General features: G+C 45.6%; 3 protein-coding genes across 28 annotated transcripts; 2 read left to right on the plus strand and 1 right to left on the minus strand.

Moving 5' to 3' along the window:
- Window positions 1–3,775: 3,775 nt before the first annotated feature.
- LOC117903511 (vitelline membrane protein Vm26Ab) lies at window positions 3,776–5,695 on the minus strand. Of its 22 annotated transcripts, none has more exons than XM_034815611.1 (3): window positions 5,428–5,695; window positions 4,795–5,381; window positions 3,856–4,362 (listed from the first exon to the last, which is right to left on the minus strand). In XM_034815611.1, exons 1-3 carry the CDS (start codon window positions 5,663–5,665, stop codon window positions 3,862–3,864), a joined length of 1,326 nt encoding a protein of 441 aa, XP_034671502.1. In that variant the 5' UTR covers window positions 5,666–5,695; the 3' UTR covers window positions 3,856–3,861. The 22 variants fall into 22 exon arrangements, with proteins under 22 accessions (XP_034671492.1, XP_034671496.1, XP_034671507.1 ...); XM_034815602.1 differs by having other exon boundaries at window positions 3,856–4,439; window positions 4,485–5,381; XM_034815603.1 differs by having other exon boundaries at window positions 3,856–4,149; window positions 4,243–5,381.
- Window positions 5,696–7,113: 1,418 nt separating this feature from the next.
- On the plus strand, window positions 7,114–10,501 carry LOC117903510 (hypoxia up-regulated protein 1). The gene is made up of 2 exons (XM_034815594.1): window positions 7,114–7,476; window positions 7,602–10,501. Exons 1-2 carry the CDS (start codon window positions 7,118–7,120, stop codon window positions 10,117–10,119), a joined length of 2,877 nt encoding a protein of 958 aa, XP_034671485.1. The 5' UTR covers window positions 7,114–7,117; the 3' UTR covers window positions 10,120–10,501.
- A 396-nt stretch (window positions 10,502–10,897) lies between these two features.
- Window positions 10,898–18,326, plus strand: LOC117903515 (ubiquitin-conjugating enzyme E2 Q2). Of its 5 annotated transcripts, none has more exons than XM_034815624.1 (9): window positions 10,898–11,223; window positions 12,980–14,122; window positions 15,805–15,921; window positions 15,994–16,266; window positions 16,326–16,400; window positions 16,463–16,754; window positions 16,825–16,973; window positions 17,025–17,118; window positions 17,177–18,326. In XM_034815624.1, the coding sequence occupies exons 2-9, from the start codon at window positions 13,961–13,963 to the stop codon at window positions 17,206–17,208; spliced, it is 1,194 nt and encodes a 397-aa protein (XP_034671515.1). In that variant the 5' UTR covers window positions 10,898–11,223; window positions 12,980–13,960; the 3' UTR covers window positions 17,209–18,326. The 5 variants fall into 5 exon arrangements, with proteins under 5 accessions (XP_034671515.1, XP_034671517.1, XP_034671516.1 ...); XM_034815626.1 differs by lacking the exon at window positions 10,898–11,223 and adding an exon at window positions 11,649–11,664; XM_034815625.1 differs by lacking the exon at window positions 10,898–11,223 and adding an exon at window positions 11,694–11,708.
- The last annotated feature ends 113 nt before the right edge of the window (window positions 18,327–18,439 follow it).

Raw genomic sequence — 18,439 nt, forward strand, 5'->3', positions numbered from 1 at the left:
AAACAAAGAAATTATTTTTTTAAAGAGAGAGAGAGCAAGAGAATTGTAAGCTTCATCAGTGTATGTACATGCATTCATAGATACATACTTACGTACATTAATACACACATACATACATTACATTTGTATGTAAATGAAATGTTCATTCAGTTAAGACATAAGTTTGCTTCCAGTTTTGGTTACGCAGAGAGGAGAACTCCATTCAACATGAACTTCCGATCAACAGAGAAACAAACCCTGAAACAATCAAACAAAAGGTCAAGCACATTCCAGGGTATGCACCAGTAGATGCACCGCTTACCCTTTCCTTGCACACATTATCCACACACACACATTGAGATTTCCCTGGAGTCTCTCTCGCCCATGGTGAAATGGCTAACAAGGTGGCGTCATCCGCTGTGCGAGGGCGTTATTCACCACGCCGGAAAGGGTTGGAGTCCGAGCTATTGGTCCCCGAAAGAGAGTGCCTGCGGTGAAGCCGTCAACTTGTTAGCAATTTCACCAAGCTCTCGCCTATTTCCTCGACTAAACTGAATTTTATGCTGAACACTGGAATTTGTATTTTTATTTACAAATTATTTGATGTATACATACAACTCAAGGATATACATATACATACATAAGTAATTATGTATAATGTATATGGATTAAAAGACGTTCTCCTAGTCACCAAATTCAAGCGAAAGAGAACACACAAAAAGCAAAACAAAAAATGGTTTCAATTGCGTAAATTAAAAAGGAAACAAAAACAATTAAGATACAGAACTTTCGGTTCGAAATTGGTTTAGTTGTAATCTCTTTTGTCCCCAAGATTGGAAATTTTAAGCAAAAAATGTTGATTAAAAATAGCAATTAAACAATTAAAAATGCGATAAAACCAACAAAAACACAAGCAAGCAAAAACAAACAACAAAAATCACAAAAAAGTGCAATTAGAATTTTTATTAAATATGGAAGCAAGCCTCAAAGCAAACAAACAAAACAAAACAAAAACAAAACAAAATTTATAAGGAAAAAAACAACAAAAGTGCATTCAAAAAAGATTTAAATGAAAATCAAGCAAATTAAAACAAAACAAAAATATGAACATAGTCCTAAGATCTATATATTATTAATACTTACACACACACACAAATTAAGCAACAATATTTATAAGGTTCAAAGGAAACAAAAACATTTGTTTGTTCTTCGCAAAAAAGAAAAGAGCAAAAAGTGTGATGGCTGTGATAGAATATTTAAGTTTTTTTGACTAAAGCAAATGGGGAGACAACCACAAAATGTTATTAAGAAAGAACAAAAAAAAAAAAAAACAAAACAAAACAAAAAAAAAATAACAAAAAAATGCAGAAAAATCATGAATATTATGATATTATGTATGTGTAAAATGAACATTTATTATTATAGTATTAGAGAAGAAACAAAATATTTCTAAAGAGCAGAGCCGAGAGAGTTGAGTTGCACTTTCTTTGCGAGAGAAGAGCCGAAGAGAATCTCTCTCTCTCTCGCTCTGTCTCTCTTGTGCAACTTTCGCTTGCTTGACTTTCATTGATTTTATACACACACAGTACAGGCATACACTCACATGTTTATGCATATGTATACAGCTATATAAATAATCTTTATATTTTGTTTTGCAAATTTTCTATTAGACGAACACGCCGCCTCGCCTCGCCTCGCCTAAGCTTTCGTTTTCGTTTTCGTTTCTCTTGTCAGCGGTTTTCTCGCGTTTTGTTTTCATTTCATTTCATTTCACGTCATTGGCCTAAACCACAAATCGGCTCCCCTGTGCCCTCAGCAATGTTAAGGGCGTGGAGTTGGATCGACTGCCAGGGGTCTAGTTAGTCTCTCGAGCCCCTAAGTTCTGATTTAAAAAATTAACTCCTGTTACCTATTGAAATATTTTGTTTAATTTTTAAGTTACGTTTTTTTCAACTACGTTTATGATTTACTTTTAAATTACGTTAACGACTATTAATATTAGATTTTTGTGTTATCAACTAGCAGAATTACTTAGACACTAGCGTGAACCCTAATGCATAAATGTATTTCCAATTTTTAGTTAATATTCCTACACACACATACACACACACACACACACACATACATGTAGTTACTCTCTGAGCGATCAGCTGTATTGATCGACCAACTAAGCATTCAAAAACGCTGCGCTGCAAACGGCAAAATAAATTATACAAAAAATTACCAAAAAAAAAATAAAGAAAACGGAATTGCATTTTATTTTATTTTGTTAAGTTTTAGTTGTGGAATATATTTATGAGTTATGGTATATTTTTTGTTTTTTTATTTCCTAATTTCTTGGACTGCATTTTTTGGCATCCTATCCTTTTTGTTACCTTCCCAGCCCTATCTTTTATGTGAGTAAATTTGTTGCGTTATCGTCTTCGTAGCCCCCCCCTGGCTCTATGTGAGATCATCATCCGATCGTTGTGTGGTTTTGTGTGTGTCTGCGGCTGCTGACCTGGCTCAGGGCTAAGCTGGTTACTTTTGTGTTTTTGTTTATACATTTTTTGTTTTGGGGGTCAACGTTGATTGAAGAGCAAAGTGAATAACAAAACAAAGCCAACAAACGAGTCACACGCCCGCACCCACGCAGAAAATGTTCCGTTGAATGCATTTCAGGGCAGGCTCCAGTTCGATTTGCTTTCCAAACAGCCACAAAATGTAAGCAAATTTAAAGAAAAGGAGCATAAAAGTGAGAGTCTGAAATTTGTATGCCACACAGTCGATCGATCCCTTGTAGCTTTAAATCTTTAGAACGAGAAAGATCTGCTCAGATATGTTTGGTTGCGGCCTCCAACGATAGCCTTCCTTGTTTCTGCTCCATTCCGCTTTGAATGGCACATTTTTTGGATGGCTGAGCGAACGTCGCACTCCGGTTTATAGATGGGTCTGGCCTAGCCTCGGGTTTTTGTTTTTTGGCCAATGCCGCACTCGTTCAACGCACTCTTTGCTGGTGCGAGCTTGAACCCAATTGGGAGGAGAGTTTCGGTTTCGGTTTCGTTTTCGGTTTCGTTTTCGGTTCGTTGTTTGGCATTGAAAAAATATAGCTACACATTTCATGCTGTTTGGATCTGCTTTGTTTTGCTTCGGACTTATAATTTGGCATCTGAATAATACCTCTTAATCTATGGACCAGTCGCTAGAGCATTTGTGTGCCTATCGATTAATAATCACATTTGCTTATCGATAACTAAAATGTAGCAGCGAAATTTAAAAGACGCGCCCAGCTGCGACTTGTATAAATTATGATTTCCTCTTGCAAATGTTCGATAAATATATTATACATAACTCTAGAGCTATTTATGTAGTTATTGCTGACCTAAGGATACATAAGTGCTTTTTAAAGAACAAAAATATATATATAGAGAGACCGCCAGAAGCGGGGAGATCAAGAACGGGCTGGGAGTATGGGGTACCAGAATATATTATACATAAAACACACACATGCAAACATGCATCGTACACATATACATACATACACACACACGAATACATACACATAACTGTACTCATTTATTATCAGTTGCTTTTAGTGTGATAATTCAGTAGCGAAAGAGCGTAAGTGAAGGATTTGCAAAAATAAACCATAAGAAGACCATAGAGAAAACTTTTATTTACTTGAACTCTTTTTCTGGGAGCTCTTTTTCTGCCCAACTCTCGCTGGATTTTCGTGCTCAACACTCGTTACTTGACAGCAACGAGAGCCTTACGAGAGAAAGATGAACTGCTGCTTGGAGGATCCAAGACCCAACTCAACGTGTATAACCCTTCAAAGTAAATAACATCCATGGGGGGTTACGTGCGAATTGTCTGATTTTTTTCTCTTCAACTTTATTGCTATCATTTCTTTATGTTGCCATGGCGATACGCTCTTAGTAGGACGAGCCTTGGCTGCAGGCTGTCTTCTGGAACACGCCCTGGCAGCTGAAAATGTAGTTCTTGGGACAGGGCTGGGCGGGAATGGTGGCACCGCCGTAGCTGGCCGGGGCGGATCCGTAGGAAGTTCTCGCTGATCCCAGCATATCCCCCATGCGAGCGTAGCCAGAGTATGCGGGAGCGGCGGGTGCTGAATAGCTTTGAGCGGCAGGTGCCGAGTATGACGACGGTGCGGATGATGAATAAGATGATTTTGGTGCTGAATAGCTGGGAGCAGCATGTGCTGAATAAGATGGAGCCGCAGGCGCTGAATAGCTTGGGGCGGCAGGTGCTGAATAAGATGATTTTGGTGCTGAATAGCTGGGAGCAGCATGTGCTGAATAAGATGGAGCCGCAGGCGCTGAATAGCTTGGGCGGCAGGTGCTGAATAAGATGATTTTGGTGCTGAATAGCTGGGAGCAGCATGTGCTGAATAAGATGGAGCCGCAGGCGCTGAATAGCTTGGGGCGGCAGGTGCTGAGTAGCTTGGAGCAGCAGGTGCTGAATAAGATGATTTTGGTGCTGAATAGCTGGGAGCAGAATGTGCCGAATAACTGGGAGCAGCTGGTGCTGAATAGCTTGGTGCGGCAGGCGCAGAATAGCTCGGAGCAGCAGGTGCTGAGTATGATGACGGTGCGGATGATGAATAAGATGATTTGGGTGCTGAATAAGATGGAGCTGCGGGGGCTGAATAACTTGGAGCCGCTGGGGCAGAATATGATGGACCGGCGGGTGCTGAATAGGATGGTGCTGAATAGCTTTGAGGTGCCGAATAAGATGGAGCGGCGGGTGCTGAATAGCTGGGTGCTGCAGGCGCTGAATAAGATGATTTGGGTGCTGAATAGCTGGGATTAGCATTTGATGAGTACGATTGGGCTGCTGGTGCCGAATAAGATGGAGCCGCTGGAGCTGAATATCCTTGAGATGCTGGTGCTGAGTACGATGGAGCGGCTGGAGCTGAATAAGATGGAGCTGCGGGTGCTGAATAGGATGGAGCCGCTGGAGCTGAATAAGAAGGAGCTGCGGGTGCTGAATATCCTTGAGATGCTGGTGCTGAGTACGATGGAGCTGCGGGTGCTGAATAGCTCGGAGCCGCTGGTGCTGAATAGCTCGGACCCACTGGTGCCGAATAAGATGGTGCTGCAGGGGCTGAATATCCTTGAGATGCTGGTGCTGAATAGCTCGGAGCGGCAGGTGCTGAATAGCTCGGAGCGGCAGGTGCTGAATAGCTCGGAGCAGCCGGTGCTGAGTACGATGGAGCCGCTGGCGCCGAATAACTTGGAGCTGCTGGTGCCGAGTAAGATGGAGCTGCAGGCGCTGAATATCCTTGAGATGCTGGTGCTGAATAGCTCGGAGCAGCAGGTGCTGAATAAGAGGGAGCCGCAGGTGCCGAGTAAGATGGGGCTGCAGGCGCTGAATATCCTTGAGATGCCGGTGCTGAATAGCTCGGAGCGGCAGGTGCTGAATAGCTCGGAGCAGGTGCCGAATAACTTGGAGCTGCTGGCGCTGAATAAGACGGGGCCGCAGGCGCCGAGTAGCTGGACTGCGAATTGTAGATTACGGGCGCGGCATATGCTTGAGCCGGAATGCCCGAAGACGATCGTGCGTGGCGTTCATCGAACTCGCTGTCGGGGACGGGCAAGTCCTCGAAGTCCTGCCTGTAGTCAGCTGAGGCCAGGGCCAGCAGGCATCCGATGGCCAGTAGTGAAGGGAGAAGCGATCCGCACATGCTGCTCGAGGGTCGATCTCAAAATGTAAACTGAAATCAGGCGGCAGGGGGCACTTCTTATATGAACAAAAAGCTAACAAATCAGCGAAAAATTTCGAAATTACCGAGAGAATTGCGCAAGTGGAAATTCTGGCTTGATTCTATTTAAATTCGCCAGAATCGATCCAATTCAAAGTCAGTTCACTCTCAGCATTAATTGCTTGACTCGACTCGTTTCGGTATAAAAGTGCCAAGTAGTGCATACTTTTGCCCCAGATCACACTTGCAGGGTGCATTTCTCTTCTGCTCTTTGGGTTACTTCATATGCAGACGATGAACGAGCGATCCATGAACCGTTCAACAGCTAAAAAGCAGACAAAGTCAAATTATGTTTCTTCTTAGTCAGCAATACAATATGTTAATATGTATGTAAATGAATGTACTTTTGTAGGTATGTAAAAATATGAAATTTCGGTCAATGTTGGAATGCTGAAGCGTCAATAAGTGAACCTAAATGGTTGCATTCAGCATTATTTTTCCATTTACAAAATGAGTTTGGGGAATTAAAGCATTCAAATTTAGGCGCCTTAAGCCGATACATTTTCAGTGGACCGAATCAGGGTTGATATTCCTATGCAAACGATAAGAAACAGCTCTGTTTTTTGTTCGTCAGAAAATTTCTCAGCCAGCTTTTCGCTGGCTTATTTGATTCTTATTAACGAAAGCTGATTATAAGAATATTATAATTGCTCGCTACTCATTTTATATATTTGATTTTAACACACACAAAAAACAGTGTTGCCATGGAGCACGCACTTTGTGCACCTTGGTCATACTGTGCGCCAAGCGAAATATGTATATGGCCCTTACTGTCGCAAGAAAATAAAGCGCGTCTGATTTTTTGAAAATTCAACAAAAATAGCCTTTGAAATTAGTCAACCGTATAGAAAAAAAAAGGATGTATCGAATAATACTATAGTTTTAGAGCTGAGAGTCCTAACTAGCTGGTAATATTTAATGGAATATCAAAATAGAGGAAATGTGTTCACGACTACGGTATATTTGCGGTATGTTTTAAAAATGAGTAGGTACATTTCGGTATATACCCTCCGATAATTCCGCGGTCACACTGACCTAAACGTCGGCGCGATTCTTTCGTGTTAAATTTTCCAATCGACGTGCACAAAAAACCGACACGTAAGTAAAAACTACTTCAAAAAGCGCTTGAAACGTTGTACAAGGGGGAGAGAGTGAGTGAAGCGGTGTTCCGACAGCTGCTTGCGTTGCAGAAAAAGAGAAAAAAAGACGAAAGAACAAAAAGTATAAGAAAAACAGAAGCAAAAGCAAAAAGAAGTAGCTGGAAATAAATACAAAAGGTTATTGCTCTCCCCCACCAGCATGTGGTGGTGCATGGCTCAAAAAACAGTTTGTATAAATTTATAATATTCTGTTGTTGTAATTTCGTGCAGAAAAATGGAACTGCTAGCGAGACCGGGCCGCTCGTGGCGCACACAGATGCTCGTGCTGGGTGTTGTTGTTGTTCTCCTGGGAGTACTGCAACTGCCCAGTGCCCAATCGGCTGCCGTTATGTCCGTGGACCTGGGCACCGAATGGATGAAAGTGGGCGTCGTTTCGCCCGGTGTGCCCATGGAGATAGCCCTCAATCGTGAGTCCAAGCGCAAGACTCCAGCCATAATTGCATTCCGCGATGGCGTGCGCACCGTCGGCGAGGATGCCCAAACCATTGGCATACGTGATCCCAACTCGGCCTATGGCTATCTGTTGGATCTGCTTGGCAAGACCATCGATAATCCCATTGTGGATCTATACCGGTAAGTCGCGTCTGTGTGTGTGTGTGTGCGTTGTCTGTCTCTGTCTGTGTGTGCTGGGCTTTTGGGCCACGTCAGTGCTGGAGACTCTGGGACATTCTTTCTTCTAATTGCAAATCTCGCTCTAGGCAACGCTTTCCCTACTACAACATTGTCGGTGATCCGGTGCGTAATACGGTGGTGTTCAAGAAAAGCGACACCGAGGAGTTCTCCGTCGAGGAGCTGATCGCCCAAATGCTGGTCAAGGCCAAGGAGTACGCTCAGATATCCACACAGCAGTCCATCGCCGAGTGTGTGCTCACGGTGCCCGGCTACTTTGGCCAGGCGGAGCGCGAGGCGTTGCTGGCAGCCGCACAGCTGGCCAATCTGAAGGTGCTGCAGCTGATCAACGACTACGCGGCGGTGGCCCTCAACTATGGCGTCTTCCATCGTGGCGAGATCAACGAGACGGCGCAGTACTATCTGTTCTACGACATGGGCGCCTACAAGACATCGGCGACTGTCGTGAGCTACCAGCTGGTGAAGGACAAGCAGACCAAGGAGACCAATCCCGTGGTGCAGGTGCTGGGCGTCGGCTTTGATCGCACGCTGGGCGGCCTGGAGATCCAGCTGCGACTGCGCGACTATCTGGCCAAGGAGTTCAATGCGTTGAAGAAGACCAAAACGGATGTGACCACCAGTCCGCGGGCCCTGGCCAAGCTCTTCAAGGAGGCCGGTCGCCTGAAGAATGTCCTGTCGGCGAACAACGATCATTATGCGCAGATCGAGAACCTGCTGGAGGATATCGACTTTAAGCTGCCGGTTTCGCGCGAGAAGCTGGAGGAGATCTGTGCGGATTTGTGGCCACGCACCATCAAGCCGCTGCAGCAGGCTCTCGCCTCGTCCAATCTGAGTCTCGATCTGATCACCCAAGTGATCCTGTTTGGCGGTGGCACGCGTGTGCCACGCGTCCAGGAGACCATCAAGGCGCTGATCAAGCAGGAGCTGGGCAAGAACCTGAACGCCGACGAGTCGGCCACCATGGGCGCTGTGTACAAGGCGGCGGATCTCTCCGCTGGCTTCAAAGTCAAGAAGTTTGTCGTCAAGGATGCTGTGCTGTATCCCCTGCAAGTGATCTTCGACAGCGTGGCCGCCGACGGTGTCTCTGCGAAGAAGGTGAAGCGCGTGCTCTTCGGCCTGATGAATCCCTATCCACAGAAGAAGGTCATCACCTTCAACAAGCACTCGGATGACTTTGAGTTCTTCGTGAACTACGGGGATCTGGAGCGCTACAGCCAGGAGACGGTCGCCGCCATTGGCAGCCTGAACATAACGCGCGTGGAAATCCGACAGGTCAAGGAACTGCTGGAGAGCCTGAAGAAGGATTTGGTGGAGAACAAGGGCATCAAAGCGTACTTCGAGCTGAACGATTCGGGCATTGTGCGCTGCACCGGCGTGGAGTACATCTACGACAAGCAGAAGCCGGACGATGCGGATGAGGACAGCACTCTGGCCAAGCTGGGCAGCACCATCAGCAAGTTGTTCACCAAGAAATCCGACACGGGAGATGACGCCAGCGAGGACAACAAGGAGGAGGCTGCGCCCGAGGAGGCAGGCGCTGGCGCTGGTGCAGGCACAGGCGAGACCCCCAAAACAGAAGACAGCCAAACGGAGAAGCCTGCCGCTGCTGAGGCTGAACAAAAGGATAAGGAGAAGGAGAAGGAGAAGAAGACTTCGTCGGAAGCGGCAGCGGCAGAGGCAGAGGGCGAGGGCAAGGCGGGCGCCATTAAGCTGGTGACTGTCAAGGCGCCCGTGGCCCACAACACCCACGTGCTGTTCACGGCCAATCTGTCGGGTGCCGCCTATGACAGCTCGCTGGCCAAGCTGACGGCCATCAACAAGATCGAGGAGGAGCGCGTGCGCCTGGAGTCTGCCTTCAACTCGCTCGAGTCGCACATCATTGAGGTGCAGCAGAAGCTGGGCGAGGACGCGTACAAGAGCTGCGCCACTGCCAAGGAGAAGGAGAAGCTGCTGGCCGAGTGCAGCAGCCTGTCCGAGTGGCTGTACGAGGATCTGGAGGATCCCAAGGCGGAGATCTATGAGGATAAGCTGCACGAGCTGAAGAAGCTTTCGAGTGTCTTCATTGCGCGTCACTGGGAGCACGAGGAGCGGCCGGAGGCCGTCAAGGCACTGAAGGGTATGCTCGAGGGTGCCGAGAAGTTCCTGGTGACCGCCCGCAATCTCACCAAGGACACCAATCCGGAGAAGGATGTGTACACCCAGGTGGAGATCGACACGCTCGTCAAGGCCATCGAGGAGAGCAGCGCCTGGCTGAAGACTGAGTCTGCCGCCCAGAAGAAGCTGCCCCGCAATGCCGATGTCCGCCTCACCGTCAAGGAGATCACCGCCAAGATGAGCCTGCTGGATCGCGAGGTCAAGTATCTGGTGAACAAGATCAAGATCTGGAAGCCCAAGGTCGCTGACAAGGACAAGAAACCCAAAGAGACTGACAAGGAGAAGGAGCAGAAGGAGGGAGAGGCAGAGGGCGAGGCTGCAGGCAGCGGCGATGAAGATCAGGCAAAGGAGCAGCCAGAGGGCGCCGAGCCGGAGGTCACACCCACGCCCACGCCCACTGTTGACACCCAGACACCACACAGCGAACTCTAAACCAAGCCCCACAGACGACACAGAGGGCAGTAGATTAAAGGCTGGACGCGAAATGCTGGACGCGGGAGATCTGGCGATTGATGGACGTGTTCGGTAATGCATATATGGGGCAAAGGGGGGGCTATGCGGAACGAATGGAAACGAACTTCAGGGGCATGCGAAAATCGAAACTTTGTGGGGGGATATGGGGTTCCGATCGTTGCAGCTCTCCACGGATCACAACATTTCGCCTCAGCCAGAATTTATTTCTACGGTTTTTTTTTGTATTCAAATTAGCTAAAGTCGGGGTTTAATTAATTGCTAATCTATCTCTAATCTAATAAAACAAACCAACAAAAAACAAACAAAATGTAAAATGTAAACAAACGATGTCCAATTCCAATTCAAAACCATTCCAATTCCATTCCATTCCGTTGTGTTTTTTTAATACTTTTCCTTCTTCTTCGATGATCTGTGTAGATGTATGTATGTGTGTGTCACCCCAAGGAGGCTGCAGTAAGGAGTAAACCGAGTGACGGCACAACTAGGAAACAAGCTCAAAAATAATAAATCTAAAACCGAAGTAATACTTTGTATACGTTCATTAATTTCCTTCAAGGACATGCATTAGTTTCCTTCCCTAAATCAATTTTTGAATGTTTCCACCATGACATTCCCTGCGAGTCGATACATATCGAAATTACTTACTGTTGCCATTTTGTGATGCTTCATCCCTAGTCCTGCGAAGGAAATCGAAATATCGATAGCGGCGTTACAGCCCTAGTTGTTACCCATCTCAATAAGCAAACGGAATTTACATTTCCGAGAAATTGCAAAAGTGCCAAACCTACACACACATATGGCTGACCACACCATATCGTTATACAAAGTGCAATATAAAACACACAATTAATGCATAATTGATAACAGCTAGAGCCAAAAACCATACAATACATGCCAAGTAAATAATAACAACAAGAAATACGTATTTCCCGAGCGCAGAAGCAGTCCACAGCTGCTGCTAACCGCATACCCCACGCAAAATCGGCGCATAGTTTACGAATATATTTGTGCAATCTATCTGGTTTTTAAGCCCACATAAGTGTTTCCCAAATAAAAACACAGGTAAATGTATTGCAATTAGCTGGGTTGAGGGGTTGCTGTGTTGCATTCGCAGAATATTCGATAGTGCCAATCGATGGCGAAGTGGCAACATTTTCGGCCGTATGTTCAGTTCGTTTTCTTGACCTTCATTGCCTATAACCTATTTTACAAACAATCCAAGAAAAAGAGTTCTTAAAATAAGTCAATATTGTGGAAAATTGACTAATAAATTGTATTAAATTATTTTCTTAGCGCTGCGGGTCCTAGCTAGCTAGTAAAATTAGACCGACTATTAAAATTGGAGAATATGATTTACATCGATATATTTACGATATATTTGAAAATTAAACGCCATTTTTCGATGTATTTGATTAAAAGGCCATTTTTTTCGATATATATTTCCGAGAGTCATCTTATATCTGCTCCATAAGCCTGCGGTCACACTGGTCGTCTTGTGCAAAGGTAAAGCGGGCGGACGTGCGTGGACCGTATCATACATTTTGCTGGTGTGTGCGTGAATTATTTTGTTTTTTTCTTCGTTTTTTGTACAAATTTTTCTTGGCCTGTGCTTTTGGGCATTAGTAACATAGTTTTGCCCCATTGTAATACTCTGGGCGTTTTGGAAATTACACGAACTGGTTGTTCCAAACTCTCGGGGTGCGTGAAAGAAAGGAGTTACCGTTTCTTTTTGTGTGTGCTGCTACGCCGTGTTCTTGCGGATGCAAGAGAATGCCAATAAAACGCAAACAAAGGAGTTATTTGCTTTTCCATCTCTCTCGCTGTCTGCAGAGCGGATGGTATTGATGGGAGTGGGGGGCATTTGGGAAAAGTTAGTTTAGGAGTGCATCAGAGACACATAATATTGATAAATAATTAAAGGCTATTTACAAATTGAGTGTGCCCATGTGTGTGTGTGTATGCAATGTTGAAAACGAATGGAAAAAAGGTTATGCATGATACGGCACGACAGCAGCTGGCTTCTCAGCTGCCGCAAGCGCACAGTGGAGCCTCGAAGAGATTTTGACAGTCTGCTGCGAGATATGTATGTTTGTGTTTTTGTGTGTGCGAGTGTGTGTGTGTGTGCAACCACAGTGGCGGGGCTGAGACCGAACTGGCTGCCAGACTTTCAATTCCTCTTTGGGACGGATTTTCTTTCGCCATCATTTTTCTATCCCATCAGACTGTCGTGGCTCCGAGCTTTCGTCGGGCATTTTCAAAGTTTATTTTTCCTGTACAAATTGTGATTTTGTCCCCCACTCGGTGCACAGTAAAAAATAATGTCTACATGTATGTATGTAGTTACAATATCAAAGAAAAAGTCAGCGAAAGAAAGACTCTGACTCCAGCGAGAGAAACATTTTTTTCCTGGCACAATTTGTTTGATTTTTTTGATGTTTAAGTTTAGCTTTTGTTAAAACTTTTTGCTCGATCGTTGCGTAGGCATGTCTTGCTCTATGAGCGATAGAGAAGGAGGTAGCACCGTAGTAGAGTGCTCTGTGTTTATGTTCGAGAGTCCAGTGCAATGACAGGTGTATGCGAGTGTGCGAGTGTGTGTGTGTATGGGTGTATGCAACTGTTGTTTTTGTTGTTTTTTGGCGTTCGGCTTGGCCATAAAAATAACAACTGAAACAGCAGTTAAAACTAACTATTTGCTAGAGTGAAACACGTGCTTACTCCATCTCACTCTCTCCCTATCCCATTTATTTCTTTGTCATGTTCTACCTACGAATACCTACAAAACGAAACGAAACAAAACGAAACGAATCGAAACGCACAGAGTGTGAATTTAAGCCGGGAGACCAGGCCAGGACATTGGTCAAAGTCAAAGCTGTGTAACGAAAGAGGCGAGCCGCAAGGAAGCAGCTAAATCAAAGTGCAAAAAACTGAACGCCAGAGAGAATAGAGACGCGCACACACACGCAAACACCAAAACACACAAGAGCGCATGCTGTGCGCCGCAGGAGAGGAAGAAGACGCAGCCACAGCATCTGTGTGAGTGCCGAAGCGTTACAGTGGTGCCCAGAGAGTGGTGCCGGAGAGGAGTAAACAAAAGTGGAGCAGGAGGACAGTAGCTGTGAAGGAGACAACGAATCAGACAAACAACTGCTATAATCTACCTCCGATACCCACGATAACGCAACAACACTGCAGAACAACACAGAGTTACAACAAATTACAACAAAAAGAAGAGGTGTCACCATTGTTACAGTAATTTAGCAGCCAAACGCCATCTATCGCCGAGCATTCGCACACAGGGCGACAGCGACGCAGACGACGAAAAACGGCGAGAGCAGCAGAGGCCGTACGTTGTGCAAGAGAGAAGCAGACGGACGACGCGAAGGCAAAGGCGAAGGCGGAGGAGAACCAGCAGCAGCAGCAGCAGAAGTCTGAACTCGAACGGTGTTGTGGTGCTGCGGCATAAAGGTGAGAGGAGCAAGGGAGTCGTGTCGAGTACAGGCCAGGCCACAAAACAATAATTTCTGCTGCGACAGCAGCAAGTAAAGAAAAAAATACAACTATCTGCGACTACTGCGACTGCGACGACTTTTGGCTTTCTTTCGTTGTTGTCTTCCATTGTCGTGTACGGTGTGCCGCTGCTGCTGACTGTCATCGTTGATTCCGGGCCCATACCCATACCCGCTACCGGGGTTTGGGGGGAACAGCAGCTCAGCATCGGCTGGGACAGACAGACAGCCCCCACAGCAAGCAGCATCATCGGACCAAAAATCATCCTAGACCAATTGCCTTGCCCGCCAATATGGCGTGCCTCAACACCTTAAAGCAGGAAATCAAAACTCTGGAGAAGATCTTCCCGAAGAATCACGAACGCTTTCAGATACTCAATTCCAGCGTCGACGAGCTCCTCTGCAGGTTCATCGATAAGAACGGGAAGCGTTACGACATTCATGCGAATATAACGGTAAGTCGAACGAACTCTCTTTTGAACTCTCTCTCTCTCTCTCTCACTCTCTCTCTTACGCACTCTTTCGTGGCGGGATCCACCCGCTTGTCTGTAGTCCCTAGACTATTGCATGTGAGTCTCTTATTGTCCGGTTCTCTACTTGAATTCCATTGCAGAATGGAGCTTGAATCTTTTGTGCACTCTTCACATTCTATAGTTCGCTGTCGAACGCCACACAGTGGCGGTATCTCTTGCCCAACACTGAAGATAACTCTCTACAGACAGTGAATGATACTTCAGCATTCATCAGCCACTAAATTGGTGTCTGCAAGGTTCTCCTTATAGTTCATTGTAAGCCGAGTACCGGGAAGATCTTTTCGACAGCTATCTGTCAGAAATTTACTACAAATTTCTGCCCCTCAGTTCATTATAAATAAACTATTAATGGACGTTAGAGTGCAGCTCTCTTGTTCCTATATTTCAAAGTCTGGAAAAAAGAATCTGTGGATCGAAATCAAAAATCCCCTTTGCCATTTACATAATCATTCCACTGGTAATAAAGTCGCGCCAGAAGGCAGTCACTTCAATTGGGAGAATGTTACCTAAATTGGGCAATTCCCGGAAAACCCGAACCTAAAGCAGCTGGTTTGAGCTGCTTTCATAATTGTATTTGTGTATTATTTTGGCTTTGTTTACGTTCATTTTCCTTCAAGAAAATTGATCTTTCCATTTGAAAATATTATTTTTTACTGTTACTTCTCATATTATTGATCGAAATTCTCTCGAAGTCCTTTGATCTTGGAACATGATCCACTTAAGATCTACAGAGCTATCTTTATGCATCTCGTTCACTCTCAAAAACAAAGTGCCCCCTGTAATACACATCCCCATATCCATATGCACCCAAATAGTTTTGCATTCGATGCATTCAATCAATGTGCAATATGCGCTCTCCGTTCCGTTCCACTGGAATTCCCTTCATTCCTTGTTCCGTCTGCCAATGGCCGGCTCTAGCGTTTCTTTATCGTTTCTCGTTGATATCTTTTCTCTTGTCTCGCACTTACACACACACATATGCATGTACAGGGCTGTGTGGGTGTGCTGCTGCGCTTATTCCTTTATTCCCACGCTGACCAGTGAACGTGCAAGTGAGATGGAAAATAGTCGTTGCCCTTTGTGCACATCCGCAGCGTATCTCTCTGTCTCGCTATATCGGCTGGCCCAGTCTTTCCTTTCGATTGAAGGAGCAAAGTAAAGTGGAGCTGGCGCATTTTACCTTCATAATTTATGATTCATTGCACCCGATCGGCGCCTCCCCCAGCGAACTCTCCGCGACTGCCTGCCTGTTGTCGTTTGTGTGTTGTCTGTGCGGTGCTCTCTCTCTCGCGGCTTGGTTCAATGATCTAATTAAAGGTTATAATACTGTTCTGCCTGGCCATTTCCCTTTTCTTGTTTGTTCTCGTTCTCTCGCACTCACTCGCTTTCTCTCCCTCTCTTGCGCGCGCGCTCTCTCTCTCTCTCTCTCTCTCTCTGTTCCGTTTTGGCAAACGTTTCGCGATTCCACCTGAGCGTGTAAGAGAGCGGGAGAGTGGGAGAGCGGGAGCACAAACACATGCAGCAAGGAAGGCCTTGACCCACCCCAAAACAACAACAATCCGCTCACACACACATTGATATTATCCCCCCAATTGATCTCACAGGAAACGTATCCCTCATCGCCGCCAGTGTGGTTTGCCGAAAGCGAGGAGACGAGCGTCACCAATGCTGTTCAAATACTTAGCAATACAAATGGTCGTGATAATCACGTGATCAATCAGGTAATATCGATCGAGGAATAACCCGAGGAACATCGAGGAATAGCAGAAAACTGAACAAATTCTTGCTTGCAGGTTGGCATATTGCTGCGCGAGCTGTGCCGATTACACAACGTTCCACTGCCACCCGATGTAGACAATTTAACGTTGCCATTGCAAACGCCACCGCCATCGGCTTCCCCGCTGCGCTGTGAACAGCGGAAAATGGGCGGGGGGCCGCATGGTGGCAACGAGGAGACCGATTCCGATCAGGATGAGATCGAGGATCCCATCGGCGAGAGCGAACAGGAGAGCGAGGGCGATGAAGATTTGCCTCTGGAAATGGATGATGTACGGAGTACAAATAAGGTGAGTGAACGGGAAACTCTCAGCGCTTGTTGCCCCCCAAACTAATCAAATCATTGCAGAAAGATGACATGGAAGTGGAGCACTTAGCGACCCTAGAAAGACTGCGTCAAAGTCAAAGACAAGACTATTTAAAAGTGGGTTGCCCCTGTCTCACGTGAATAAAAGCGAACTCTAAACGCTTCTCTCTCTGTTTTAGGGTTCCGTGTCGGGTTCCGTGCAGGCAACCGATCGCCTAATGAAGGAACTACGTGATATTTATCGATCGGACGCCTTCAAGAAGAATATGTATTTGATTGAGCTCGTGAATGATTCGATCTATGAGTGGAACATCCGCCTCAAGTCTGTGGACCCCGACAGTCCGCTGCACAGTGATCTGTTAATGCTCAAGGAGAAGGAGGGCAAGGATAGCATACTCCTCAACATACTCTTCAAGGAGACGTATCCCTTTGAGCCGCCCTTTGTCCGCGTCGTGCATCCAATCATCTCAGGTTCAATCTTATTTGCCCATCCAGACAGGAACTTCAATTACAATTACAAATTTCCTTTGCGCTTTTGCAGGTGGATATGTGCTGATTGGCGGCGCCATTTGCATGGAGCTGCTGACCAAGCAGGGCTGGAGCTCAGCGTACACTGTCGAGGCGGTGATTATGCAGATAGCCGCCACACTGGTCAAGGGCAAGGCGCGAATTCAGTTTGGAGCCACCAAGGTAGGCAGTGCTTTGTCTTTCGCTAGGGAGATAATGAAATAATCCCTTTAGTCTCATCATGAACAGGCACTGACCCAAGGCCAGTACAGCCTGGCACGAGCACAGCAAAGCTTCAAGTCCCTTGTGCAGATCCATGAGAAGAATGGTAAGAAGATTTTGCCAGCTGCTTGTGGCAGTCCTAATTGAAAGTATTCCATTTGCAGGCTGGTTCACACCGCCCAAGGAGGATGGCTAAGGCAGTTTCGCATAGTCTAGTCCGGACTTGCATCAACACACACACACACAATTACCAACACCACCAGCAGCAGCAGCAGCCACACTACGACCACAAAGAGCAGCATCATCAGCGCACACACACGCACATCCTCCAGCGTCCAGTCTTTCCCCCCCCTTTTCTGGCACACATTCGCCCTAAGTTAGAACAGAACGGACGAAAGTCTCCAAAAAGTTATCGTGTATTTTTCTTTATGTATAGCAAAATCTTTTATATTTAATAGCCAGCTGACTATATAATTTGATGCATAAATAATCTGTGTTAGCGGTTAAGTGAGCAAAAACAAAAAAACAAGCAAAAGCGCAGGCCCTCCCCCCCCATGCCAATCTCTCTCGTATCATCATGATGCTGCTGTGTTTTGTATAGAGTGTTGGAAAACGGTTGGCAGGTGTGCACGGAGCCAGACGCAGACGGAATGGATGGAACAGAGTGCAACCACATGTAAAGGCAATATCTGTTATGTATATGAATGTAATTTGTAATTTAATTGTAAATGCAGTGGCTCCCATGATTTTCACTTTCGCTTGGACACACACACATTCAGTTCTTCCCCACACATACACCCACACACAAACGTGGAGCCACCAAAAATACCCAACAAAAACAAACAAAAAAACACTCATGTAGCCCTCCCGCCACATCCAACGCGCCCATCATATTTGTAACTAGTTAAGTCTTGAAGTCCTGATTATATTCTTATTTAGTTTAAAACATTTTTTTGTGTGTAATCTTATTAAATTCTCTCTACTGGTGCGAGGCAAGCAGCAGCGGCAGCAGCAGCAGCAGCAGCAGGCGAGAGCTAAGGCACAGATCTAGCGCGATAGCTATATATATATTATATATGTATAACTATAAACACATGCATAAATATACATATACATATACAAATATATATATACATAGATATATACAAGAACATATTAATTGTTAAGGTAAAACGTAAACAACCAGAAAACAGAAAAACAGAAAATAGAACTATGCGTCGCAACTTCAATGAAAGCAAACTTCAAGTGTAAATTCGTCTTTCCAAATAATCGTACCATAAAATAAAATAAAGTAAAGCTACAGTTAAACTAAAACTACATTTAGAGTCGAGTAAAAGCAAAACATAAATGCATAAAAATGCAATATGGTGTGCGCATATGTAGATCAGCTGATCAGCCCTAGGGCTCGGCACGCAAAACGGGACACG

Source organism: Drosophila subobscura, chromosome A, assembly GCF_008121235.1.
Source record: "Drosophila subobscura isolate 14011-0131.10 chromosome A, UCBerk_Dsub_1.0, whole genome shotgun sequence".
Taxonomy (NCBI): Eukaryota; Metazoa; Arthropoda; class Insecta; order Diptera; family Drosophilidae; genus Drosophila; species Drosophila subobscura.

Excerpts from the sequence above, each read along its gene's own strand:
- LOC117903510 (XM_034815594.1), top strand. The coding sequence starts at position 7,118 with ATGGAACTGCTAGCGAGACCGGGCCGCTCGTGGCGCACACAGATGCTC. Across the intron at positions 7,477-7,601 it reads CCCATTGTGGATCTATACCG|GCAACGCTTTCCCTACTACA; the intron begins GTAAGTCGCGTC and ends ATCTCGCTCTAG.
- LOC117903515 (XM_034815624.1), top strand. The coding sequence starts at position 13,961 with ATGGCGTGCCTCAACACCTTAAAGCAGGAAATCAAAACTCTGGAGAAG. Across the intron at positions 14,123-15,804 it reads ACATTCATGCGAATATAACG|GAAACGTATCCCTCATCGCC; the intron begins GTAAGTCGAACG and ends TTGATCTCACAG. Across the intron at positions 15,922-15,993 it reads ATAATCACGTGATCAATCAG|GTTGGCATATTGCTGCGCGA; the intron begins GTAATATCGATC and ends TCTTGCTTGCAG.
- LOC117903511 (XM_034815597.1), bottom strand. The coding sequence starts at position 5,665 with ATGTGCGGATCGCTTCTCCCTTCACTACTGGCCATCGGATGCCTGCTG. Across the intron at positions 4,446-4,490 it reads TCAGCACCAGCTGCTCCCAG|TTATTCAGCACCTGCTGCTC; the intron begins TTATTCGGCACA and ends ACCAAAATCATC.